General features: G+C 42.1%; 1 protein-coding gene across 1 annotated transcript in view; it reads left to right on the forward strand.

The window, feature by feature from the left end:
- Nucleotides 1-3063: 3063 nt before the first annotated feature.
- Nucleotides 3064-27801, forward strand: part of Mapk1 (mitogen-activated protein kinase 1) — a 90764-nt gene continuing 66026 nt past the window's right edge. Inside the window, exon 1 of the mRNA XM_042666135.1 lies at nt 3064-3410. Within this exon, the coding sequence (XP_042522069.1) occupies nt 3292-3410 (119 nt within the window). The 5' untranslated portion in view covers nt 3064-3291. The remainder of the gene's footprint in view (nt 3411-27801) is intronic.

The following is a 27801-nucleotide window of genomic DNA, read 5'->3' on the forward strand; positions in this document are numbered from 1 at the left end:
TTCTCTTTCCCTGATCCCACAAACCCCTATTGATCAACAGCTTTCACTGAGATTCCTAATGCTATCTTCATAGTTTCAAAATTATTTTCATTATTTTTTCTGTCTCTTCTCATCTCACTAAATAATCCCATAGTTAGATCATGTTCTGTATCTATATATATGACTGTGATGACTACATGTCCATGCTCTTTAGATCTCACATTCTAGAAATGACTGGAAACATGATACTTGGCTTTTTGAGCTTGGCATCTCTGAAAAGGATGGTCCCTTTTCTACAAATGACACAATTTCATTTTATCTATGGCTCTGTAATATTCCTTGGCGCATGTGTGTATACTTCTTTTATCCAGTCATCTGCTGTTGGACTTATTCTTGTATGGCCACTGTAAACAGCGCTGCATAAACATGGGTATGCAGATATCTTTCTTGTATATTGATTTAAACTTCTTTAGTTATATATCCAATAATGTTATGGCAAAGTCATAAGGCAAGTCTACTTCTAGTTTTTTTAATTTAATTAAAATTTTTTTCTAAGTCCTGGGGTTTGAACTCAGAGCCTGATTGCTGTCCCTAAGATTCTTTTGCTCAAGGCTAGTAGTAGAGCACTACTACTTGAGCCACAGTGCTACTTCTGGTTTTTTCTGAGTGGTTTACTGGAGACAAGAGTCTCACAGATTTTCCTGCCCAGGCTAGCCTAGAACTGAGATCCTTAGATCTCAGCCTCCTGAGTAGCTAGGATTGTAGGTGTGAGCCAGCACCCAGCTATTTTTAGTTGCTTTTTTTTTTTCAGGAACATTCATACTGGTTGCATTAGTTTACATTTTCACTTACAGTGTACGAGGGTTCATTTTCCCTCATATCCGCACCAGAATTTGCTGATGTTTTTCTTGATAACTATCATTCTGATTGGAGTGAGATGAAACCTTAGTAAGTTTTGATTTACATTTATGACTAAAAACAATGAACATTTCTTCATGTATTTATCAGCCCTTAAATTTCTTCTGAGAACTGTGTTCAATTTACTTTACTTATCCTTTCTTTTTTCTTCTTTTTCTTCTTTTTTTTTGTCAGTTGTGGGGCCTGAACTCTAGGCCTGGGCGCTGTCCCCCAGCTTTTCAGCTGTAGACCAGCAGTCTACCACCTGAGCCTCAGCCCCACTTCCGGCTTTTTCTGCTTATGTGGTGCTAAGGAATTGAACCCAGGGCCTCATGCATGCAAGGCAAGCACTCTACCACTGAGCCACCTTCCCAGCCCCTTCAATTTACTTATCTTTTGACTAATTTCTTTTTGCTGTTTAAGTTTTTGAGCTCTTTGTATATTTTGGTGCTGCTGCTGCTGGTGGTTTTGTTTTTTGTTGTCTTACCTAACATTCTGCAAGTTTAGTAGAAAACCAATACTTCTTCTTTTAGTGACTAGCTTCATTTCAAATTATTTCATTATGGAATTCAATTAAGTGGCAAGTCTCTTAGTCCTCTGCTTAATAAACTTTTATTGATCCTAGTGAATTCATTCAATTTTCCATCTCCACTTAAGATCATAGGAAAGTTTTCTTTCACTATAATTCTGGTTATTGTTTGTTTTCTTTTAAGAATATCTGTATTTTAAGTTCCCATTATTGTTTCCTTTGCCTTAAAGAATTTTCTTAAGGAGTTTCATCACTGTTAGGTATTTGTGAAAATATTGTCATGTCTATCTTCTCTACTGCTGATTTATATTGCTTTTACATTGGTTACTGTAGAGTGTTTTGTGGTAGTTTTTTGTATCTTAAGTTTGAGCATGGCTAGCACCTTATCATTTAGTCATGCCTCCAACCTAGAATTTTTGCTGGTTAATCAGAGATGGAATTTCATGGACTTTCTGCCACAGCTGATTCCCAATGACTATATTCCAGGTTCCAGCTGAGTAGCTAGGATGACAGGTAGCATTTTTGTTTCAATCTCTGGTGTTTGTAACTTTCTATTCTTTAGATTTTTGTTTGTTTCCGTTTTAGCGACTCTATCTTTTCTGCATTTATATTTGAATATGTCCTATGCTTAAGTATCAGCTGATCTGTAATAATCTGAGAACTATTATGTTTCAATGGCTTTTTTTGTTTGTTTGTTTTGGGTCCGGTCGTGGGGCCTGAACTCTGGGCCTGGGCGCTGTCCCTCAGCTCTTCAGCTCAAGGCTAGTACTTTACCACTTGAGCCACAGCGCCACTTCCGGTTTTTTTCTTTTTGCTTATGTGGTACTGAGGGAATCGAACCCAGGGCCTCAGGCATGCAAGGCAAGCGCTCTACCACTGAGCCACCTTTTGCCCTCAATTGCTTTCTTAAGTATCCCATCCCTCTACCCTTGAATCTCTTATTATGCTTTATATTTCTTCATAAAACAGCTTAAATAATGTATTTGTTTCCTCTTTCTAGAAGGTAACTTGGGTAAGGATGGATCTCCAAACACATGCTAAGTACTCAACAAGTACTGGTTGAACAAACCTCTGGTTCGTGGATTTAGTCTCTCATTTTTGTTTTTTGTTTGGTGTGTGTGTGTGTGTCTATGTTTGTGTCTCAAACTTTCTCCGTATGCAAATATCTTTCTAGGTCTCGGTCAAGCTTTTTCGGTTTCTATCCTAGTCCGGAGGCCAAGTTCATCAGTATGTAGGCCTCCAGAGATTCACAGCTATGGGGTCCCAGAGTACAGGGGCCAGTGTGTGTGGTACCTCGTCCGGCCTCACGCGCAGGCCCAGGGCCTTCTCTGACTGTTGGGATTTTGTTCCCGTGGCGTGCCGTCCCCTGGTAGTCTCTCAGACCGCGGTGTCTCCGAGGCTCGGTCTCCCCCAGCCGGGTCTCCCACACCTTCTCAAGAGCCACCAAGCGCGCGGCACGCCCGCGAACACACGTGACCTCGCCGGGCGGCGCCCCCTCCACCGCTGCCGCCTCCTTCTCCACTGCCGCCGCCGCAGTGCTCCTCCCAGAGCTCGCGGCTTCCGTCCATCCGCGGAGACTCCGCCCCCCGACTACTACAAGCCAATCCGCGCGCACGTTTCTTGACCCCGCCCCTGCGCCTCCTTAGGCGCGTGCCCCTCCCTCCGCCCGCCCGCCGGCCCGCCCGTCAGTCAAGCCTGGCAGAGACGGTCCGAGCTGCGGTCAGCTCTTAACCTCTGGAGTGTCGTCCTCTTTCCTCCTTCCCGGTCAGCCGCGGCGGCTGCAGGGGCGACGGCACAGTCTCTTCGGAAGGCACAGCAGAGGTTGAGCGGAGATCGCGAAGCGTTGAGCCCAGAGCGGCGGAGGAAGCGGCGGCTGGGCAGCCAACATGGCGGCGGCGGCGGCAGCGGGCGCGGGCCCGGAGATGGTCCGCGGGCAGGTGTTCGACGTGGGACCGCGCTACACCAATCTCTCGTACATCGGCGAGGGTGCCTACGGCATGGTGTGGTGAGTGCCATCACCCTCAGATCCAGCCGCGCCTGGACACCCCTCCCTTGAGGTGGCGGCGGACGCAGTTTGCGGCCTCGCCCCGCAACTCTCGGCCTCTGGCGCGGCGGCGACCCCGACCCTAGGCTTCTCCTTGGTCTGCGTCTGGGGATGGGGAGGGGCGGGGCGGGTCGCAGTTGGGGTGTTACTCGAAGGTGCTTCCCGGTTCGGCTCTCAGTCGCCGTTGGGGGGTGGGGGAGGCACTCGAGGGGCGGAGGCCAGGACGCAGAGACCCTCGAGACGCGATTCCTCCAAAGCATACTTTGAGTTCTGGACCCTGAGAAGGGAAGGGAAACGACACCCCCCTCCAACCCCGCCTGGTTTGCAAGTGTCATGGTCTTCTTTTTGGTATTCGATTGTAAGACCGGGAATTCCACGGGACGCTTGTTCGGTAGTGGCCGGGACGGCCGTGGTTTTGAAAGCCATTCGCCTCGGTTTGTATGTGCAGAAAATTGAAATGATTATTTTTTTCCTTCCTCCTCTTGCCTCAGTACTGCGATCAGCTTTCCATAAATACCTCCATTGGTGCTAATAGTGCTTTTCTGCGCAGGCTTTCTGAAAAGGCGTTAGTGTCACCATTTCTGGTTGTGGAATATTTGAACCTCGAAGTTTTTAAATTGTATTTTAATATCATACTGTTTGTGCTTCAGGAAGAATAAGCCAGAATCACTCTCTTGATTAATTAAAGATCTGGAGTTGGGCCTAATTTGACTCCTTTTTTTCCTCCCCTTAACCCTTGTGAGCTCTTAACGTAAATGTTAAGAGATGTTTTTGCTTAATTACCATGGATATTTCCTGTTAACATTTTAGTGATCTCTCTCTCTTTCTCTCTCTCTTTCTCTTTCTGTGTGTGTGTGTGTGCATATCTGTAATGATCTTGCACAATCCCATGCAAGCTCTTATCTTGATCCACATCTCTCAGAAATGATGGTGACAGTATTGTTTTTACTAGAACAAACTAGCTGTAGTGTTTTTGAAGACTTGTGGAAATAGATCTCTTACATCAAGTTGTGAGTATCTTTTGTGTTGAAATAAACGAATCTTCTGAGTGCCCTGTGGTAGTGTGCTACCTACGTGATTTAATTATTCCTGGCTAGCCACCTTGAGGAAGGGAAAGAGATAACTCCGTTTCAACTAAGAAAAGATTTGCAGGTGAAGCCATTTCTCAAGGTCGAATAATTTAAGAGTCAGACTTTTTGATTGTAAGCTGAGATCCAGTTTGAAATGCTACAGCTCCGTACATTATGCCCTGCTTTCCTTAAGAGTTATATTAATATTTCATAATTTTAGCATATTTCATTCTTATAAGCAAGTCTGTTTCAGAAATGCATTCAAATTGGTATAGTCTTAATTATGTCAAGGAGGGCATGTATCACCAACTGTCTTAATTAGATAGAATAATCAATGTTCTTTTTAAAAAGATCCTGATTCCTGAAGGTTCTTGTTTTCTTAAGAGCAAAATGCTTCACGGTGTACAACACTGAACATTAAACTTGACTTTACAGGTTTAGAAGCCAAAAGCAAATTAAATTAGGCTAGGCCTAAAAGAAACAAGGACTTAACAGAGTAATGGAGAGAAAGTGTTGTCCCAAACATCACTTGTCTGTCATGAAGATCATTGCTCTTGCATCTGCTGGTGAGTGTGCCAGTAAATGTGTCTTGTGAGCAGCTCATTACTCCTCACATTCTCATTTTTAACTGAGTTCACTTGTTTAAAATATGGATCAAGAGAAAAGTATCTTAGGACATGTCAGCTCCCTGCCTCCCCAAAAAGTCTGTCTGAAGGTGGTTTAGTTTGGGAGCTAATTTTATTGCTGTTGTGTATTTATTTAGCCTTGTAAGTCTCCACTTAGAAGTTGCTAAATTCTCTTTAAGTAAATTGCAAGTTTTATTTAAAATGGAAGTATAATTGAAATTTGAATCCTAGGTCAAAAGCCTTTTATCTATCTTCATGTTGATGATATGTCTGAGTGTAAATTGAATCTCTAAATGGTTTATTATTAGCATTTGATCAAAATTGATCAACAGTGCTGAGTATAGGAAGGCTTTTTAGCTGTAATTTTAACGTTTGGATTTTGGTTTTTACAAGCTTAATTCTTCCAGAAGGATTTAAGGATTTCTAACAGTTCTTCAGCAATTACTTCTTTCATTTTCTGGGTTAGTTCATTAGGTAATATAGGTAATTTGTTCAAGACTCTTTCCTAATTGTTATGTGAAGAATATGAAGATGAAGACTGAAGTTTGACTTGTGCCTTTAAGAGTGGGTGTGATTTTGATAGGCAGATAATAGGAGCAAGTGACAGCTTGAGCTGTGGAATCTAATCCTGGAAAAGTACTTAGGTAACAGACTGTAGAGGATTTTGGTGGCAAGACTGAGTTTGTGTGTTTGTGCAAGGGGGTAGTATTAACTGTGTGTGTGTGTGTGCGTGTGCGTGTGTGTGTGCGTGCGTGCGCGTGCCCATTTTAGGGCTTGAACTAAGGGCCTGGGCACTGTCCCTGAGGTTTTTGTTGATTTGCTGAAGGCTAGCACCCTACCACCTGAGCCACAGCTCTACTTTCAGCTTTTTTTGGTGGTCCATAAGATTCTTATAGACTTCCCTGCTTGGGCTAGTTTTGAACTATGATTCTCATACCTCAGCTTCCTGTGTAGCTAGGATCACAAGCATGAGCCATGGGCACCTGGCAGCGTTAACATGAAAGAGGTAAATTTTTGGTGGTGATAGCTCAAAACTGGTGAGAATGATAAAAGTATCAAAGAATCAGGCCATTGTAACTATCTAGAGGTGCAGAAGTTCAGTAGCAGTGGACAGTAGCAGATGGAGGCAAGTGTTAAGAGAATTCAGCAGATTTTCAAAGGAATTTATTAATCCAGAAAGGTTAACCACTGAGAAGTTGAGTGCCAGTGGTTCATGGTTGTAATCCTAGCTATTCAGGAGACTGAAACCTGTGAAAGATAGTGGTTCAAAGCCAGTGTGAGCAGAAAAGTCCAAGCAACTCTTATCTCCAGTTAACCAGCAAAAAGCCAGGCTGAAGGTGTGGCTCAAGTTGTAGCGTGTCAGCTGTGAGCAAGCAAGCTGAGGAAGCTTAAGGCCTGAAGTTCAAGTCTCGGTACAGGGTGGAGGAATGACTAAGGTCGAATAGAGAATCAAAGACATCACTGGCAGGAAAAATGAACGAGCAGCAGCAGCAGCAAAGAAAGAGGAACCTGAGTTGGTGAGAAGTATGTACAAGGGAGGAATGGTAGGAATAAGAGGAGACATTTAAGCTTTATACTTGTTAACTAAGATGAATGTCTATTTGGGAGAAATTGAGTTTGAAATATTGAGTGACTTTTGTGGGGGAAATCTCTATAGAGATACTAGTTGGAGTTTTTGGGTAGATTAGGATTAGGAAAAAAAGCCTGAGAACTAAAAGGAATGCTTGCCTTCTGGTGTCAATAAAAAATAAGTTATGAAAAACACACCAAGGAAAATAAAGAGTTAGAGATCAGAGAACTGATTAAGTGCATGTAATTAAAGGGGTCCAGGAGACAGTGGCCATTAAGGGAGGACTATGAAGTGCTAGGAGAAAAAGGACTGAAGGATGTGGAGATGTCTTTATATGGCTTTACGGGTTTTTGAGCTTGGTGTTGATGTATAACTGCCTTGTGAAGTGCTTTCTAGGCAAAGGGAACATGCAAAGGCACTGAAATATGAACATAGCACTCTAGGTCAGGAAAACCACAAGTTAGAATGACTGGAGTTACAGAACACTAAGGGAGAAGGTGGAGTGCAACAGGGCCAATTCCTAAAGAGTATTATCTATTAATCTTAGAAGTTACTGAGAGTCATTAAGAGTCATAACCCTTTTTCGCCAATTCCTTACTAAATTTTGTTTATGTTCCCCTGTGCTGTGTCTCTTGTTTTCTGCCCGTTATTCCTTCTCTTTTCTTTCTTCTTTGTTGTCTTTTCTTTTTTTCCTCCTTCTTTTCAGTGCTAGGATAGAATCCAGGATCCACATATGCTAGGCAAGCACTGTTTTTTTTGGTTGGTCATGGGACCTGAACTCTGGGCCTGGGAGCTGTCGCTCAGCTCTTCAGCTCAAGGCTAGTGCTCTACCACTTGAGCCACAGCGCCACTTTTGTTTTCCTGAATGGTTTATTGGAGGTAAGAGTCTCACGGACTTTCCCGTCCGGGCTGGCTTTGAACTGCGATCCTTAGATCTCAGCTTCCTGAGTATAGGCAAGCTCTTTTGACATTGAGCTACATCCCTAGTCCTGCTTAATTCTTATCTAGTGATACTCTGAAGGGATGATTTAATCCCCTTTCTCCACAGGCATTTGGAAATGTGGAGAAGAGGATTTTTATAAAGATTGGGAACATATATATTATAGGCCTTCAGAATCTATGTAATGGGACAGACATGCTAAATGAACCATAGTGCATGATGAAATCCTTCCACTGGAGAATATACTGCTGAGATGCCAGTATTATACCCATCTAACCTAGGAAGCACAGAGTTTTGTGCAAGCCCTTCATATCTCTTAATAGGGATGGGGAACCTGACCTATGCCAAGAGCCATTTGGATATCTGTAACATCATTTGAGAGCTATACAAAATTTTTAATATAGGTATGTGAGAACATGTCCATCTTACCATGTACCAGATTATTTCTTGGCTTTATAGTGTCCATAGGCTAGTTGTTGCCCACCCCTGCAAAAAGCTTCTCCCTGTGAACTTTGCCTACTTGTACTGCTGTTATCTTCTCTAGAACTCTGCTAAATGTTTGTACCACCTCTCTGAAAGGCAGGAATTGAAGTAATATAGCATGACTTATATAAAGACTCTGGACATTGACATAGACATGAAGTTTGGAGTTCAAATTCTTAGTTTTGTTATGAGCTATTTAGCTTTTATTTTATTTTATTTTGTCCATGGTGGGGCTTGAACTCTGGGCCTGAATGCTGTCCCTCAGTTCTTCAACCCAAGGCTAGCACTCTACCTCTTGAGCTATCGTGCCACTTCCAGTTTTAATTTTTTGGTTGGTCGTGGGGCTTGAACTCTGGGCTTGGACGCTGTTCCTACGCTCTTCAGCTCAAGGCGAGTGCTCTACCGCTTGAGCCACAGCGCCACTTCCAGTTTTCTAGTGGTTTATTGGAGATAAGAGTCTCATGTACTTTCCTGCCCAGGCTGGCTTTGAACCATGATCCTCAGATCTCAGCCTCTTGAGTAGCTAGCTAGGATTATAGGAGTGAGCCACCGGTGCCCGGCTGAGCTATTTAGCTTTTCATACATAAGTATCTTGTATCCTTATTTTTTAAAAATTATTTTACTGTTTATTTTTGTGCCAGTACTGGGGCTTGAACTCAGGGCCTGGGCACTGTTCTGAGCTTTTGCTCAAGGTTAGCACTCTACCACTTGAGCCACAGCTCCAATGCTGGCTTTTTCTGCTTATGTGGTACTGAGGAATTGAACCCAGGACTTCATGCATACTAGGCAAGCACTCTACCACTGAACCATATTCAGCCTCAGCATTCGCCCTCATGGCTGGTTCTCTATCACTTGAGACACACCTCCACCTCTGTCTTTCTTGCTGGTTAATTGGAGATAAGAGTCCCTCAGATTTGTGTGCCAGATCTGGCTTCAAACTTCAGTCTCCAAGCTGGGCACCAGTGGCTCACACCTGTAATCCTAGCTACTCAGGAGGCTGAGATTGGAGTATCATGGTTCGAGCCAGGAAAAGCCCGTGAGACTCTTATTTCCAATAAACCACCAGAAAACCGGAAGTGGCGCTGTTGCTCAAGTGGTTGAGCTCTTGCCTTGAGCTGAAGAGCTGAGGGACAGCGTGGAGGCCTGGAGTTCAAGCTTGTGACCGACAAAAAGCAAACCTAGGTCCCCAGATCTCAGCCTCCTCAGTAGCAAAGATTATAGGTACTAACACCAGCACCTGGCCTTGTTAGCCTAATGCCCCCCCCTTTTTTGGGGGGGTCCAGTTGTGGGGCCTGAACTCTGGGCCTGGGCGCTGTCCCTCAGCTCTTCAGCTCAAAGGCTAGCGCTCTACCACTTGAGCCACAGCGCCACTTCCGGCTTTTTTCTTTTTGCTTATGTGGTGCTAAGGAATCGAACCCAAGGCCTCATGCATGCAAGGCAAGCGCTCTACCACTGAGCCACCTTCCCAGCCCTAATGCCTTTTTTTAAAATAGATAAACTTTTATTAATATTGTTCCAACAGTTTTTGTTGTTGTTTTTGCTAGTATTGGGTTTGATTTCAGGGCCTTGGCATTGTCTCTTAGCCTTTTTGCAAGGCTAGCACTGTGCCACTTAAGCTACAGTTCCACTTCCAACTTTAATTGGTTAATTGGAGATTAGAGTCTTGTGGACTTTCCTGATTGGGATGACTTCAAACTGTGATCAACAGCTCTCATCTTCCTGAGTAGCTAGGATTACAGGTATGAACTATTGGAGCCTGGATTTTGCAGCACTTTTAAAGTTGAATTAATACTCATTAGAGAGAAATTTAACTATAAAGTGAGTCAATATAAACAAAGTTTCTGAGTTACTTCATGTTGCTCTAAAACAAATATGGAATTTACATTATTTAATTATCAAATACTTATAAAACCTCAAGATACTGCCACTATAATTTTATATGAAAATAAGTATTTTTCAATAAAGCATTTAGTCTGTTTATATTATAAAATGTCTTTAGTTTCTTACATAAATGATGATCATTATTGGTTTATTTTGTCTGTACTATACACATTTGTCATTCATTTAAATATTTGGCTTCATTAGAAAACGTTTTAACACATCTTCTCCCTCCTACTATAAAAATACAGTAATTTGCTTTTAAAAAACAGCTGTGGGCTGGAAAGGTGGCTCAGTGGTAGAGTGCTTGCCTTGCATGCAGGAGGCCCTGAGTTCGATTCCTCGGCACCACATAAGCAGAAAAAGACGGAAGTGGCACTGTGGCTCAAGTGGTAGAGCGCTCTCCTTGAGCTGAAGAGCTGAGGGACAGTGCCCAGGCCCAGAGTTCAGGCCCCATGACCACCAACCAAAACAAACAAAAAACCAAACAACTGTGAACAAGCATTCTGGTTTCCTCACTTTTCTAATGTTTCTTAGAGAACATGGTTTTTAGACAATAAGGTATGTTCAAGACTGAGATGAAATCTAAACTATCTTCTACTTGAAAATGCTGAGCTCTGGAATCTACTCTCTTTACATATCCTAACAGGTACAACTGAAATGATTGACCTAGAAACAAATAGTGCTTCCCTCCTGCTTTATTAGTTTGAATGAATGCAACCTACCCTTTAGTATTACATTCAGAAAAATAAGCCTCAGGATCCCCAATAGTTCATAGTACCATATTAGTCACCCTAAGTTTTCACAACTTGCTGATAAAGCCCATACCTTCATGGATATGCAGCCACTGTTCCCATGGTTTGCTCCTAAGGCAGCCCTTTGCCATTAGTCACCTAGAGTCCAGCAGGAAAGTGTACCAGATTCTCCATCTCTTAGGTTGCTCCTGTTTTCTCCCTTTGACTGAATGACTTGTATTGAACCAGGTTTTGCCTGGTTCAGCCCAGCAACATGATAGGCCAACAACATGAACACTTTTATTGTGCTGTTTTTTAGGCTTCTTTTTCTAAGTCAGCATCTTTCTTTGGTTTCATTATGTGCAAAAGGATTTTATGGAGAAAAGCTAATTGCATAGGAATCTTCTATTTTAGATAGGTCAAACAAGCAAACTACACACCTTAAGACTGTCCACCAGTTTATTTTCTAAAAAGATGAATGCCCTTTTCATGCAGCTGTGGCAGTCTCTTGATATAAGGGGCTTGCTGTATCAGTCTTATAGAAAACTCTTCTAGTATGCATTAAAACTTGCCAATTATAGTGATTATGGTTCTGCTTGCCTTTTGCAAATGCTCTCCTCAAAAGTGTGCCTGAGACAAGATCAACTGGTGGGCGAATGACAAGAATATCAAACACCAAGCAGGGACACTCAAGATCTGAATAGTAATGTAAACTAATCAGGGATTATAGCTGTGTTATTGATGCAATTTGTAGAGGACTGTTTTTCACATCCTGTCATTTAATATTTTTTCTTCACCATCAGATTGTTTGCATACAGAGCTTGTAGACATGATCCACAGCAGTGTTCATATATGTACTCCAAACAAATTCAGTGGTCTGTGTCATCAAACTCTTCCTGAAGTTTTGTTTTGGTTTGGTTTGGTTTTTGGTTGGTCTTGGGGCTTGAACTTGGGGTCTGGGCAGTGGTGTCCCTGAGGTTTTTGCTCAAGGCTAGTACTCTACCACTTTGGGCCATAGTGCCACTTCCATTTTTTCTGGTGGTTAAGTGGAGATAAGAGTCTCATAGACTTAGTTTTTTTCAGTTGGCTTTGAACTGTGATCCTTAGAGCTTCCCCTCCTGAGTAGCTAGGATTACAGGCATGAGCCACAGGCTCTTATATATAACCCCCCCCCTTTTTTTTTGTAGGTCATGGGGCTTGAACTCTGGGCCTGGGTGCTGTCCCTCAGCTCTTCAGTTCAAAACGAGTGCTCTACCACTTGAGGTACAGCGCCACTTCCGGTTTTCTGATGGTTTATTGGAAATAAGAGTTTCACGGACTTTCCTGCCCAGGCTGATTTTGAACCAAGATCTTCAGATCTCAGCCTCCCGAGTAGCTAGGATTACAGGCGTGAGCCACCATCGCCCAGCTATAAACCCTTTTTGAAGCCTAAACACGTGAGGAGACAAGCTTACATACTCAGCAAGAAATGTAGTATTTCTGAATAGAGTTTAGAATTAAAACTAAAGAATAAAATGGATTCTCATGGATTTGATTCTCCAGCACCTCAAAAAAACAAAATTAATTTTATATCAATAGCATCCCTAATTAGTTGTCTGTAACTGTCACATCATTATTCCTATGAATTTGAGTATTCTCAGTTCTCAGATATTATGAAAATTCTTGATAAAAGCATTCAAGGTGAATTTTACTAAGAACCATGTATAATTTATCCACAGCTTTGGTCACAAAGTACTTGTTAATTAAAAAGCATTGGGTTTCCCCAATACACATTGATAGCTCCCTATATGCAGCCTGTTCCACTTACCATCATTTACTTTTTCCATTTTCTCTCCATTTTTCACACTGAGGTGCCTAGGAACATATCCAGTGTGACTGTCTCTCTTACTACTCAGAAAGGCTAGCTGCAGGGCTGGGAAGGTGGCTCAGTGGTAGAGCGCTTGCCTTGCATGCATGAGACCCTGGGTTCGATTCCTCAGCACCACATAAGCAAAAAGAAAAAAAGCCAAAGTGGTGCTGTGGCTCAAGTGGTAGAGCGATAGCCTTGAGCTGAAGAACTGAGGGACAGTGCCCAGGCCCAGAGTTCAGGCCTCATGACCAGACCCCCCACCACCCCCCCAAAAAAAAAAAGAAAGAAAGAAAAAAGAAAGGCTAGTTGCTTAACGTACTGTGTACCAGGAGGAAAGATATTCCAAGATGATTCTGACACCAGGCTTTCTGGAATCTGAGGAGAAAGCTTTATTTATGGGTTTCTGTTTCCCCAACTAAAAATGAAAGCTTGTGTTCTGTCTGTGAATTTCAAACAGCCTCCTTTCTGAGGGACCGCAAACCTTAGCCAATTGGGGAAATCTCATTGCAGTGCATACTGTCCCTCATTGAAACAATCCTGCTTTTTCCTTTTCGTGCTCTTTCAGTCTCCTTCCTTTTTCTTGTTTTGTCTCTATTCATCTATCATCTTAACATGTGTACTTAGTAGAATCAGCAGATTGAGTCCCTTTGGGAAAAGAATTCAGGTGCTTTAGGAATATTAAGAAACAGGGCTGGGAAGGTGGCTCAGTGGTAGAGTGCTTGCCTTGCAAGCATGAGGCCCTGGGTTCGATTCCTCAGCACCACATAAGCAAAAAGAAAAAAGCCGGAAGTGGTGCTGTGACTCAAGTGGTAGAGTGCTAGCCTTGAGCTGAAGAGCTGAGGGACAGCGCCCAGGCCCAGAGTTCAGGCCCCACAACCGGATTAAAAAAAAAAAATAAAAAAAAAAAAAAGGAATATTAAGAAACAAACAGCATATATAATTCTCCAAGATCCTTCTCAGATTTTCCATCTTTGGGGAACTCCAAGTTTGGAACACATGGCCAGTAAGAACTAGAAAGTAGAATATGGGGTGTTTCCATGGGATATGCTATGACAACTCACAGAGAGTACTTGTGAGCCTGTCTTGCTTTAAGTAGTTGTTAAGTTTTTATTTATTTTATTTTATTTTTTGTCAGTCTTGGGGTCTGAATTCTGGGCCTGGGTGCTGTCCCTCAGCTCTTCAGCTCAAGGCTAGCACTCTACCACTTGAACCACAGTGCCACTTCCGGCTTTTTTCTTTTTGCTTATGTGGTGCTGAGGAATCGAAACCAGGGCTTCATGCATGCAAGGCAAGCGCTCTACTACTGAGCCACCTTCCCAACCCCAGTTGTTAGGTTTTTAAAAAGAGGTAGCCGAGTAAGAACAGCACCACGCACATGGTATTCAGGTAAGGGTAGGTTTATTCAGTAGACCTGCTGGGACGAGGCCAGGTTGGCACTCCATGCAGTTGGCAAAAGAGAGCTGAGAGAGCTGGGAAAGAGAGAGAGAGCTGAGAAAGAAGGAGAGCTGTGAAAGAGCGAGAAAAGGACGTCTGGGCCTGGGCTAGGCCTTATCTAGGGTATGGGCAGAGAAAGGTGTGGCCACATCAAATTCAGATGTGACCTCAGCGGATGCAGATGTGACCTCTTCCAGGTGTGCCAGTTGCCTAGGTAACGCAAGTACTGGGCGGAGACTTTGCTGCTAGGAGGGTGGAGTCTGCTTGCCATCCAGGAGTGGACCTTACAGTAGTCAAATTTGTTCTTTTCCTAATCATTGGGGTTTTATGTATTTATTTATTTTACTTTACAGATAAGGAAATTGTCAGTTAAAATATCTTTGGTTCAGAGCCAGTAACTATTGAGCTGAACTTTGTCAGGACCCCAAAATCTGCTTTATTTTGTTTTTTTCCCCAGTACTGGGGTTTGAACTCAGGTCCCTGTGCTTGTTATGTAGGCCCTCTACTGCTGAGCTAGCAGGCATTCTACTACTAGCTCTTTTTTGTACTTTTTTCTCTCAGTAGTAAAGCTTGAATGCAGGGTCTGATGCTCTTTGCTTTTTTGCTCATGGCTCACTTGAGCCATACCTTCACTTACAGCTTTTTGCTGATCAATTGGAGATAAAAGCCTCTGGGATTTGCCTACCTAACTTGGCTTCAAACTGTGATTCTCAGATACTAGTATCTTGATTAGCTAGGATTTTAAGTATGAGCCACCAACCCCAGCTGTGCTAGTAATTTAAAAAATTATTAAGGTGTTGTATATTTCATAAGAAATAATTACATTTCTCTTTTAGACAACATTACTGCTTCCTTTGCTTTCTCCAGTTGCACTGATTATTTTTGAGATAGGGTTTGCTTCTTGCCTGGGTGTGCCATCAGGACCCTCAGGACTATTTTTCACATTCCACCAAAGCCAGGATGATAGATATATGACACCATGCCCACTTCCTCCATTGAGATAGAAGCTCATGGGTTTTCTGCCTAGGTTGACCTGGAACCGTGCAAGATGAGGCTTTTTTTTTTGTATCTGTTTTTTGTTGTTGTTGTTGGTGGTGGTGGTGTTTGTTGTGGGGCTTGAACTCAGGCCCTGGGTACTGTCCCAGAGCTTTTATAAAGCTCAAGGCTAGTGCTCTACCATTTTGCACCACAGCTCCATTTCTGGTTTTCTGGTGGTTTATTGGAGGTAAGAATATCACTGACTTTCTTGTATGGGCCTGCTTTGGACAGAGATCCTCAGATCTCAGCCTCCTGAGTAGCTAGTATTACAGGTTTCGCTTTATATTTCTCTCATAATTAATGATGAATATCTTGTATTAACCATTTGTATATCTGTTTTGAAGTGCTCAGTTACCTTTTGCCTACTTCCATTTGATTTTGATACAATTTTTTAATTACCAAATATTTCTTGAATAAGGACTACCAAGTGTTTGCATAATCTGATTGAAGCATGAAGCAATGTTGGCCAAATTCTAATTTACAGAATTTCTACAAAATAACCAATCTGGAAACCTCAAAAATACTAAGGTCATGAAACTCAGCAGAAGACAAAGATATGACATGCAGTATACAATTCTGAATTGGCACAGTTGGTAAAACTAGACTGATATCTAGGGATTAGACTAATATATCCATGGTAGTGAGTTTAAAGGCTACATTGGAATTATGTAGGAATAGGGTCTTATTTTGTTCATAGGAAATACACCCTAAAGTAGTAGATAATATTTAGCCATTGTATTTACAAAATTATTTTGAATAGCTAAATTTGTAACTTTAGTTTGATGTTTACTTCTGTTTCGTTAGAGAATTGTTGGTGAAAGAAGAAATGAGTAAACTAGTCTGAGGATTTGCTGAAATTTGAAGGGAACCATGAAAGGAAGCTTGTATACAGCCAACTTGAAGGAACGCTGGCCTGGAGTCAGAAGACCCAGATCTTAGTTCCTGATATGCATGGGCTAAGGCTAGTAACTTTGCTTCTGCAGGTTTTAGTCTTTCTCATATGTAAAGTAACAGTTTGTAGAACTCTCATGAAATTAATATGTACATTACAAACAAGACTTATGTATGGACTATTATATTTCCCTGATATTGGAGAGCTGTCTCTTTTAGTGCAGTTTACTTCAAAAAATCTGGATTACTGAATTTGCTATTATACACTTACAATCTCAGCACTCATTATGGTAAGGCAGAGGATTGTGAATTCTAGGCATAATCCCAAACTGGTAGTGAGAACTGACTTTAAAAAAAAAAAACAAAAAACAAGCCAGATGCCAGTGGCTCACCCCTGAAATCCTAGCTAACTCAGGAGGCTGAGATCTGAGGATCGCAGTTCAAGGCCAGCCTGTGCAAGACAGTCTGTGAGACTTTTATCTCTAATAAACCACTCAGAAAACCAGAAATGTTGCTGTGGCTCAAGCGGTAGAGCGCTAGCCTTGAGCTGAAGAGCTGAAGGAGAGCGCCCAGGCCCAGAGTTCAAGCCCCACAACTGACAAAATACAAAAAATAAAACCCACCAAAACAAAACAAAAACTGGGCATAGGTGGCTCATGCCTGTAATCCTATTGCTCAAGAGGCTGAGACCTGAGGATTGTGGTTCTAAGCCATCCTGGGCAGGAAAGGCCTTGAGACTCTTAACTCTAATAAACTATTCAGAAGAAGGCAGAAGTGGTGCTGTGGCTTAAAGTGGTAGAGCTCTAGCCTTGAGCAAAAGAAGCTCAAGGACAGTGCCCAGGCCCTGAGTTCAAGCCCCAGGACCGGCAAATAAATAAATCTCTAGGTTGATCATTGAGATATAATGAAATGGGAACTAAAAATTTAGGTTAAAAACTTAATAGATGAGTTTACTTTCATATTAAAAGCTTAAAATGAAATTCTTGAGGAAAATGACTGAACCTGGTTTGCTCTAGAGTTAAAGAGTAATGGTTTACCTCCAGTGACTCACCTGGTTTAACTGGCAAGTTTGTACTAAGTAACTGGAATAAATGATCATGTTCCCATATTAGCATTACTAAATGTATGTAATGAAAAATATAGTTTTAGAGATAAATACCCATGTAGAACTCATTAAAAACAATTCTAAAAAAGAAATAATTTATTATATTTTTAAAGAAGGAAAGATTTTGCTGCACAGCTTAAGCAAAGCAAGCAAAACAATACATTTTGTCTTTTAATACCTAATTTACCACTGAACACAAGTCCAGCCCACAGAGTAAAGAAATACATACAGAATTCACTATGGCCACAATTTAGCTTGAGTCAGTAACTTAGTTCAGGGCTGGGAATGTAGCTTAGTGGTAGCATGCTTGCCTAGCATGTATGAAGCCCTGGGTTGGATTCCTTAGTACTACATAAACAGAAGAAGCCAGAAGTGGCACGGTGGCTCAAGTGGTAGAGCAATAGCCTTGAGCAAAAGAAGCTCAGGGACAATGCTGAGGCCCTGAGTTCAAGCCCAGGACTGGCAAAACAAAACAAAAAAACTTAGTTCAGGGTACTGCTCCTTAGTGCTTCAACAGAGATGATGAAAATACTTCCTTCAGAGATGATGAAAATACTTCCTTTGGGGGCTTGTTTGAAATTTTCTTTTCAGTCTGTCAATGCTGAACCTATCTCAGATTACACTTATAAAATAAGAGGATGTTTTCCCTTTCCTTTCCTCCTTTTGTAAATTGGAATCATTGATTCCTTTGAAAGGTTAATAGGTCTTAACCTGAAAGACAGTTTGGAACAGTGGGGGCAGTTTTGCTGTATAGTTTTTGTTTATGGTTTGGTGAGAAAATGTTAATTGTCTTTATACAGATAAGTTTATAAGTACAGTGTATCTTGATTGATATCCCTCCCAAACCAGTCCTTCCCCTCAGCTTTCTAGGTTATGCCTCAGAGAGTATTACTGCATTCTTTCCCTTTCTTCATTTGTCTACCTCCCTCCCCTTGGTTTCCCTTTTATATTTTTTAGTGCCAGTTTCCTGGTATTCATTTTGTTGGACTGTGAGTTCTAAGGAATTTCATCATTTTTTCCCTGCAAATACCATACTTAATATATTTGTGTATACTTACATACAATCCTGTATGTGTTTACTTGTACATTTATAAATTAGGTTTAGCATCCTTTGTGCCCCTGGGCCTGATTTACTTCACTTAATGTTATTTTTTCCAGGTCCATCCATTTCTTTGTAAATGATATAATATTCTTTCTAATGGATAAGTGAAAATTCTTTGTGTACAAATGCTACATTTTCTTGATCCATTTGTCCATTTAGGGGCATTGAGGGGGCTGTTTCTATATGCTGGCTGTGATGAATAGTGCAACAGTGAACACAGTTGTGTATTTAAGTGGTTTTACTGCATTCTGATTTGCCTTTGTGTGTGTGTGTGTGTGCGCGCGCGCGCGCGCACATGCGTGCGCCTGCCTGCCCACCCGTCAGTCCTGGGGCTTGAACTCTGGGTTTAGACACTGTCTGTGAGCTTTTGAGCTCAAGGCTAGTGCTCTACTACCTGAGCCACAGTTCCACTTCTGGTTTTTTGTGGTTAATTGGAGATAAGATTCTCACAGACTTTCCTGCTGAGGCTGGCTTTGAACTTCAGTATTCAGATCTCAGCTTCCTGAGTGGCTAAGCTTTTACAGATGTATGAGCCACTAGTGCCTGGCCTGATATGTAATCTTTTGGATAAGTGCCTAAGAATGGTGGTATTGGATCATAGGGTAGTTCTGTTTAGTTTCTTGAGGAGTTTCCAAACTGCTTTCCAAAGTGGTTGAGCAAGTTTATATTTCAACCAGCAGTATATCAGTTCCTTTTCCCCAAGTATTTGTGCCAGCACCTGTTGTTGTTTATATTCTTGATGATGGTCATTATAATTGGAGTGAGATGGAACCTCAGCATTGTTTTTATTTGCATTATCTTTATGGCCAGAGATGTTGAGCATTTCTTCTTTTGTCTAGTGGCCACTTTTACTACTACTATTTCTCAGAAAAGTCTATTTAGCTCATTTTACTCATTTATCAGTTGAGCTGTTGATTCTTTGGGGGTTCAGTTTCTTGAGTTCTTTGTATATTTGGTACATTAGGTCATTGTCTGGCATAGAGCTGACAAAGATGCTTCTCCCATTCTGTGGGCTGTCTTTTTAGCTTGTTGACTATGTTCTTTGCTATGCTATGCTTTGCTTTGGTTAATTCTTTATTTGACTTGCTGAACTTTACTCAGAAAGTTCTTACTAGTCCTGGGAAGTTTTGATGTTTCTCTTCCTTTCTGTAGTAGTTTTATGGTTTCAGGTCTTACATTGAGATCTTTGATCCATTTTGAATTTGACTAGTACAGAAAGGGGCTGGAGACACCGCTCAGTAACAGTGGCCACATTGCAAGTGTGAGCGCTCCAGCACTAACACAGAAGCAAAAAAAAGTTATGTGGCCATTTCTAATTGGTTCTCTCCCCCCGTTTTTTTTTTTTTTTTCTTCCTGCCAGTCTTGGGGCTTGAGTTTATGTCCTAGGGACTGTTTGTGACTTCTTTCTGCTCAAGATGAATGCTCTACCACTTGAGCCACAACTCTACTTTCAGCTTTATGCTTGTTAATTGGAGATGAGTCACAGACTTTTCTGCTTTGGCTAGCTTTGAACCATGATCCTCAGATCTCAGCCTTCTGAGTAGCTAGGTTTATAGGTGTGAGCCACCAGCACCCAGCTTGGAAGTTTTTATTTTTAAGTATATAATATGAACTTAGAACTTCATGCTTAGTAGTTGAATGCTTTAACCACTTCAGCTATGACCCTAGCACTTGTGTTTTTTATTATTTATTTGTTTAGTTAATTGTGGGACTTGAACTCAGGTCTGGATGCTGTTGCTCAAGGTTAGTGCTTTTCTACTAAGAGCCACAACTCCACTTCTGGTTTTCTGGTGGTTTATTGGAGATAAGAATGTCAGGGATGCTGGGCGCCGGTGGTGTATGCCCCTAATCCTAGCTGCTCAGGAGGCTGAGACCTGAGGATCAGGGTTCAAAGCCAGCCTGGGTAGGAAAAGTCCATGAGCCTCTTATCTCTAATAAGCCACTCAGAAAACCAGAAGTGACACTGTGGCTCAAGTGGTAGAGTACTACCTTGAGCTGAAGAGCTGAGGGATAGCACTCAGGCCCAGAGTTCAAGCCCCATGACCGACCAAAATAAAAAAGAATCTCATGGACTTTCCTGCCCTTGGAACTGCCATCCTCAGATCTCAGCTTCCAGAGTAGCTAGGATTACAGGTGTGAGCCACCAGTGCCTGGTGATTTTTGACCTGTTACTAGGACTTGACTTAGGGTCTCAAGATCTTGCTTGATATTTTTGCTCAAGGCTGGTGTTTTACTATTTAACTCATACCCTCACTTCCTTTTAAGTTTATTTTGTGTTTGGGTTTTTGCTGTTGTTGTTTTGTAGGATTTTTGTTGGTTAATTAAAGGTAAGAGTTTTAAGGACTTTTCTGCCTGAGTTAGCTTCAAACCATGATCCTCAGATCTCAGCCTTCTGAATATCTAGGATTATAGATGTGATCCACCATTACCTGTCTTGTTTTTATTTATTTTTTATTTTTTTTGGGGGGGCCAGTCGTGGGGCCTGAACTCTGGGCCTGGACGCTGTCCCTCAGCTCTTCAGCTCAAGGCTAGCGCTCTACCACGTGAGCCACAGCACCACTTCTGGCTTTTTTTCTTTTTGCTTATGTGGTGCTGAGGAATCGAACCCAGGGCCTCATGCATGCAAGGCAAGCACTCTACCACTGAGCCACCTTCCCAGCCCCTTGTTTTTATTTTTTGAGGTAGGATTTCACTTACTTAGTGTGGGCCAGTCTTGAACTCAGGATCTTCCTTCTTCTGAATAGCTGTAATAACTCTGCTTAATGGTTGCAGGACCATACCAGGTTAGAAATTTAGTTTATTTATTTTTTGCATTTAGTAGAATATTTGATTTTAATTTCATTTTGAAATTATTCAAAAGTATTTAAAACATTTTTCTGTTTAAAGAATACATACAATGTATATTGCAAAATAGAGCATTGTCAGTACTTTGAAATGCCTTATTCATTCCCCTTTATAGAGTTGACTACTATCCTCAATTCATTGATAACTGTTTATTCTTTCCAGCCTCTCCTCCTTCAATACATGTATATATATATGTATATATATATATATATATATATACATATATATATATATGTATTATAAGTTTATAGCTTGACACATTTTCACAAACCAAACAGACCCATACAATAGCTTCCATATCAAGTCTGAAGCCAAGTCCCATAGAAGCTCTTTTTGACTCCCAGTCATTCTCTCAAAGTAACCTCTATTGTAACATCTAAGAGCATAGATTTTTTTTTTTTTTTTTTTTTTTAAATACAGGGCCTGGGGTTTGACATCAGGGCCTGGGTGCTGTCCCTGAGCTTTTTTTTGCTCAGACTAGTGTTGTACCACTTGAGCCACAGAACCACTTCTAACATTTTGGTGGTTAATTGGAGATAAGAGTCTCCTAAGTTTTTCTGCCTGCACTGGCTTCCGACTGTGATCCTCATCCTTCTGACTAGTTAGGATTACAGGTGTGAGGCACTGGTGCCTGACAGGATTGAGTTCCAAACCACCACGGGCTACATAGCAAATTACAGGCCAGCCTGAACTACTCAGTGGACCCTGTTTCAATAAACAAATACTGTAACTACTAACTGAATTATCTGTGTGCTTCTATTGTCAGTTTTCCTTCTTTTCTGTTTCTTTGTATGCTTAGTAATTCAAATGCTAAATGGTGTATACGAATTGTAGATGATTTAAATGACATTTTCCCCACTGTTAGGCAAATAACAGTGGTGATAGGTTACCTTAATCCAGTCAGAGAATGAGCTGCTGTGAGGCTTGGTTGCTGTTATTGTATGACTTTGTCTTCTTTTGGCATTTATTTATTTAATTATTTTTGGCAGTCCTAGGGTTGGAACTCAGCCTGGGCACTTTCCCTGAGCTTCTTTCACTCAAGGCTAGTGCTTTACCACTTGAGTCACAGCACCATTCCAGCCTTTTCTGTTTATGAGGAATGGAACCCAGGGCTTCATGCCTGCTAGGCAAGCACTCTACCACTAAGCCACATTCCCAGACCCACCAGATAGTTTTTGTTTCATGGGGCTTGAACTCTGGGCTTGGGCACTGCCCCTGTACTCTTCAGCTCTAGGCCAGCACTCTACCGCTTGAGCTACAGTGCCACTTCCGGTTTTCTAGTGGTTTGTTGGAGATAAGAGCCTCACAGACTTTCCTGCCTGGGCTGGCTTTGAACAGAGATCCTCAGATCTCAGCCTCCTGAGCAGCTAGGATTACAGGTGTGAGCCACTGGCGCCCAGCTCAGATAGTTTTTAATACACTTATTTCTTTCTCCCTTCCTCCCTCCCTCCCTCCTTCCCTCCCTCCCTCCCTCCCTCCCTCCTTCTCTCCTTCCCTCCCTCCCTGTCTCTCTCTCTCTCTTTCTTTCTTTCTTTGTTTCCTTCCTTCCTTCCTTCCTTCCTTCCTTCCTTCCTTCCTTCCTTCCTTCCTTCCTTCCTTCCTTCCTTCCTTCCTTCCTTCCTTCTTTCTTTCTTTCTTTTTTGTCAGATGTAGGGCTTGAACTCTGGGCTTGGGTGTGTCCCTCAGCTCTTCAGCTCAAGGCTGGTGCTCTTTATCACTTTGAACCTCAGTGCCACTTCCATTTTTTTCTGCTTATGTGGTGCTGAGGAATTGAACCGAGGACCTCATGCATGCAAGGCAAGCACTCTACCACTGAGACACCTTCCCAGCCCTAATACATTATTTCTGTCTCTTTTGCTCTTTGGGACCACAAGAAGCTATCTTCTCTTTCATAGATTTTTTTTTTTTTGGTGGGGGGTGGGGGTGTCAGATGTAGGGCTTGAACTCTGGGCCTGGGTGCTGTCCCTCAGCTCTTCAGCTCAAGGCTAGCACTCTACCACTTGAGCCACAGTGCCACTTCCGGTTTTCTGGTGATTTACTGGAGATAAGAGTTTCAGGGACTTTTCCTGCCTGGGCTGGCTTTGAACCGTGTTCCTCAGATCTCAGCCTCCTGAGTAGCTAGGATTACAGGCATGAGCCACTGGCGCCCAGCTTCTTCCATAGATTTTTTTTTTTGGCGGGGGGGGGGGGGGGGGGGGACGGGGAACCGGTCGTGGGGCCTGAACTCTGGGCCTGGACGCTGCCCCTCAGCTCTTCAGCTCAAGGCTAGTACTCTACCACTTGAGCCACAGCACCACTTCCAGCATTTTTCTTTTTGCTTATGTGTTGCTGAGGAATTGAACCCAGAGCCTCATGCATGCAGGGCAAGCACTCTACCACTGAGCCACCTTCCCAGCCCCTTCCATAGATTTTTATTCAGAATTTTATCCACAATTTTAACTCTGGACTCCCAGAGACATGTGTAGAGCTTCTTTTCATATCACGGTTATATTTCCTGGCCAAATCTATATTCCCCTGGTGATAGTTTTTTATATCCCTGCTGATGGATGTTGGAACTGAAAGAAGTCTTAAAACTGTTTTCATGTGATTTGATTTTTCTCAACAGCAGACATTTCTATAGAAGTTCTGTGCTGGTGGGTCACACCTGTAATCCTAGCTATTCAGGAGGCTGAGATCTGAGGATCACAGTGCAAAGCCAGCTCAGGCAGGAAAATCTGTTAGACTCATATCCAATTAACTACCAGAAAACTGGAAGTGGTACTGTGGCTCAAAGTGGTAGAGTACCAGCCTTGAGCTAAAGAGCTTAGGGGTAGTGCCTAGGCCCCAAGTTCAAGCCCCATTACTGACCTCCCCACAAAAAAAAAAGGGGAAAAGAAAAGAAATTTACTGTAGAAACTAGAATATTGAATATTAAGTTAAATAAATGACATCTTGTTTGTCCTCTATGCCAAATTCAGGCTTCTCATGTGTGTCCATAAACTGCCTATTTCAGGTGATTCTAAATTTTCTCTAGTATTGACATATCCTTTTACACTTGGAATATTCAAAGGCGGGGAAGTTGGATTTTTTAGGGATGACTCATTATCCAGAAATAGTTTGTGGTTATTAATTCAGTGAATGTTTAGTAAGCATAACTGTATGAAGAACAAACACTGTATTATATGGGATATAAGATGAGTAAGATTTAGTTCCTGTCATCTTAATTCTACATCTGATCAGCAATAATTGCTATAGAGAACTTGATGGCATACATTCAGAGCTACCCAGGGACACTCTCCTGCTCTAATAAGCTTCTTAGAAACCTGGTTTCTTTTTCATTGTTATGTATGGCCTTTTTGTATTAATGCTAGAGTGACCCTAAGTGACACTGGTGCCCTAAAAGCTACCTGTTATAGATGAGCATTAAATAAGGAAAATGGAGATGTGTGGGTACAGGGGAGTATTTTAATTTTAATGGAGGATGTCACTCTTGCACTTTTTGCTTACATATACAGGAATTACAATTCATGCTTGGATATGTACTTTGAAATAATTGAAATACATGGGCTGGGAAGTTAGCTCAGTGTTAGAGCGCTTGCCTTGCATGCCTGAGACCCTGGGTTCGATTCCTCAGCACCACATAAGCAAAAAGAAAAAAGCCGGAAGTGGTGCTGTGACTCAAGTGGTAGAGCACTAGCCTTGAGCTGAAGAGCTGAGGGACAGTGCCCAGGCCCAGAGTTCAGGCCCCATGACCAGACCCCCCCCAAAAAAAAAAAGAAAGAAAGAAAGAAAAGAAACAATTGAAATACAGATATGTGAAAGTATGTGGGCCCTGGTGGCTCATAGCTGTTCCTAGCTACTCAGGGGCTAAGAGCTGAGGATTGCAGTTCAAAGCCAGCCCAGGCAGGAAAGTCCATGAGACTTTTCTCTCCAATTAACCACCAGAAAACAGAAAGTAAAGCTGTGGCTCAAAGTGGTAGAGCATTAGCCTTGAGCAAGAGAGCTCAGGGATAGCACTAGGCCCTGAGTTCAAGCCCCATGTCTGACCAAAAAAAGAAACAGATATGTGAAAAGCAAAGGAATCATGAAAGTGTCTTTTTTTTTTTTTGGCCGGTCCTGAAGCTTGAACTCTGGGGCTGGGCTCTGTCCCTGAGCTGCTTTTGCTCAGGGTTATTACTCTACCACTTGAACCACTTTTGGCTTTTTCTGAGTTGTTTATTGGAGATTAGAGTCTCTCAGACTTTTCTGCCCAGGCTGGCTTTGAACTGTAATCGTCAGATCTCAGTTTCCTGAATAGCTATGGTCACAGATGTGTCTTTCATATAGCACTCTATGTCTTTTATATTGCCACATTAGACCTCTTCACATATCTCTGTTATGCAGTTAGGAAGCTAAGATTTGGGGGCTGGGGAGAGCCATAGACAGAAATGACAGTTGGTATTTGTGATGGTAAGTCTTGGAAGCACACCAGTGTCTAAGGGACTTTCTCAAGGGTTTATTAAGGAGAAAAGACCCACCTTGAATATGGGGCAGTACCACTAATAGGTTGTGCCCCCAGATAGAATAAAAGGGAAAGAAAAAGAAAGACTAATAGCCCAGGTATGTTTCATGTTGCTTCCCCCCTCCCCCTTCCCCTCCCTTCCCCTTACCTTTCCTTTTTTTTTGGACACTAATCAAGGTATATTCATGAACTGCTTTGTTGAGTGGCAATTCTTTTGTATAACTACTTAAAACGAATTTTTTTTTTCTTTTTAAGAAAAGGAGGCCTCTGGGATTGGAGGTATGACTTGGTTAGTTGAACACTAGCTGGCAAATGGAAGTGGAAGGTACTGAGTTCAGTCTAGGTCTCAGACTCTCAGACTTCCTTAGTTGGTCCTAAAGTTTCAGTTGTGGAATGGTAAACCCTCTCAGGCTGAGTCCTGATGCCTGCTTACTGCCTGCTTGATGGGATGAGGCCTCAGCCTCACATGATGGGGGAGGATGAAGAGATAACAAAAATGCAGAGGACAAATTGCTCATATTTGTAATCCTTGCTTCTCAAGAGGCTGAGATCTAAGGGTCATTTTTCAAAGCCAGCCCAAGCAGAAAAGTTTTGAGACTTTTATCTCCAATTAACTACCAAAGAGCCAGAAGTGAAGGTGTCACTCAAATGGTAGAGTGCCAGCCTTGAGCAAAAAAAAAAAAAAAAAGCCAAGTGGGAGCATGTTGCCCTGAGTTCAAGCCCGAGTATTGCCCCCTTACCCCCAAAAGGCAAGACGAAACAAAATAAATGAATGCATCAGACAAGAGTCTTTAAACGTCAGAAATGCAAATCAAACTAACTAGCTTAAGCAAAAAAAAAAAAAAAAAAAAGGAAATGGTTAGCCCAAATCCTGAGAAGTCCAGGGGCAAATTTAGCTTTGCAGAACCCCGCAATCCAAGTAATATTCCTGGAACCATCTTGTCTCCATTGCTCAGCTCTGCTTCTCTTATGTTGATTTTATATCCTGGCATACTCTTCCCATACCAGGGCAAATGACCATTTGCAGCTCTAGATGTATGTGGGCCCAAATCAGTAATGGGATCTGAAACTTCATTATCCAAATTTATTTCCATTCCGAAGGCTTATTTTAATATGATTCTACATACAGATTACCTTTTTTTTTTTTTGGTGGGTCATGGGGCTTGAACTCCGGGCCTGGAGTGCTGTCCCTCAGCTCTTCAGCTCAAGGCAAGTACTCTACCACTTGAGCCACAGAGCCACTTCGTTTTCTGGTGGTTAATTGGAGGTAAGAGTCTCATAGACTTTCCTGCCCAGGCTGGCTTTGAACCATGATCCTCAGATCTCAGCCTCCTGAGTAGCTAGGATTACAGGCATGAGCCACCAGCACCCGGCACAGATTACTTTTAACAGCAGTAGACATCTAATAATCCTGCATACTCACTGACAGGCTGTTACAGCGTAGCTAGTTACAAGGATGTCAGGAAGTGATATTTATATAACATCTCATGGCAGCATCTCCTCTCCTCTGTCCTCCTTCCATGTTTTTTCTTATCCTTCTCTTATTCTCTGTCTTCCTTCTCTCAGGTGAGCAATGGATGCTGGGTTTCCAATAACCAAACATCCCCTGCCACAAAGCCTTTCTCTGGTCTCAGATACTACATGGAATTAGCCTGAGTTCTCTTTCCTCCATTTGCCACTGCATTTCTCTTAAGAGAAGTCCAAATGGGCAAGCCAGGACTGAAAATTATTGTTCCGTGAGTAGAGGCCTCCAGTTCCTCTGGCATTTCTAGATAAAATAGTCTTCAGTTAAATTTGATATTATTTTGTATTGTTTTGCTTACTCTGCTTTGTTTGAGATAGGTTCTAACTAGATAGCACTGGCTGCAATTTGCAGTTCTCCTGCCTCAGACTCTGGAGTGCTACATCAGAGGCACGTACCACCGTGCCTGGGTTTATAACCTTTCTGTGTGCTACATAGACTTTCTATAAGGAACAGAAAAGTGAACCAGAAAATTAATACCAAAGTTAGCTAGAAAATGGCACCCTTTAGACTTCTAAGGATTGTAGGGTATGGCATTTCCTACTTCAAAAGTAGGAAATTAACTAAGGGTAGAAATTTAGCTAATTAAATTTCTTACATAGACAAAGACTTGTCACGTACTTACCCAACAGACTACATAGCATTTCACATATTCTACTTGTGGGGACCTTTTTGTGACCTCCATGAACATTGACCCTGAGTATTTTTTTGGCCACCCAAGAATTAGGATTGAACTAATAAAAGTCACTGATGAAGCCATATGCCAATGGCTCGTATCTGTAATCC

The sequence above is a fragment of the Dipodomys spectabilis genome, unplaced genomic scaffold (assembly GCF_019054845.1).
Source record: "Dipodomys spectabilis isolate Male_0828 unplaced genomic scaffold, ASM1905484v1 ptg000363l, whole genome shotgun sequence".
NCBI classification, from domain to species: domain Eukaryota; kingdom Metazoa; phylum Chordata; class Mammalia; order Rodentia; family Heteromyidae; genus Dipodomys; species Dipodomys spectabilis.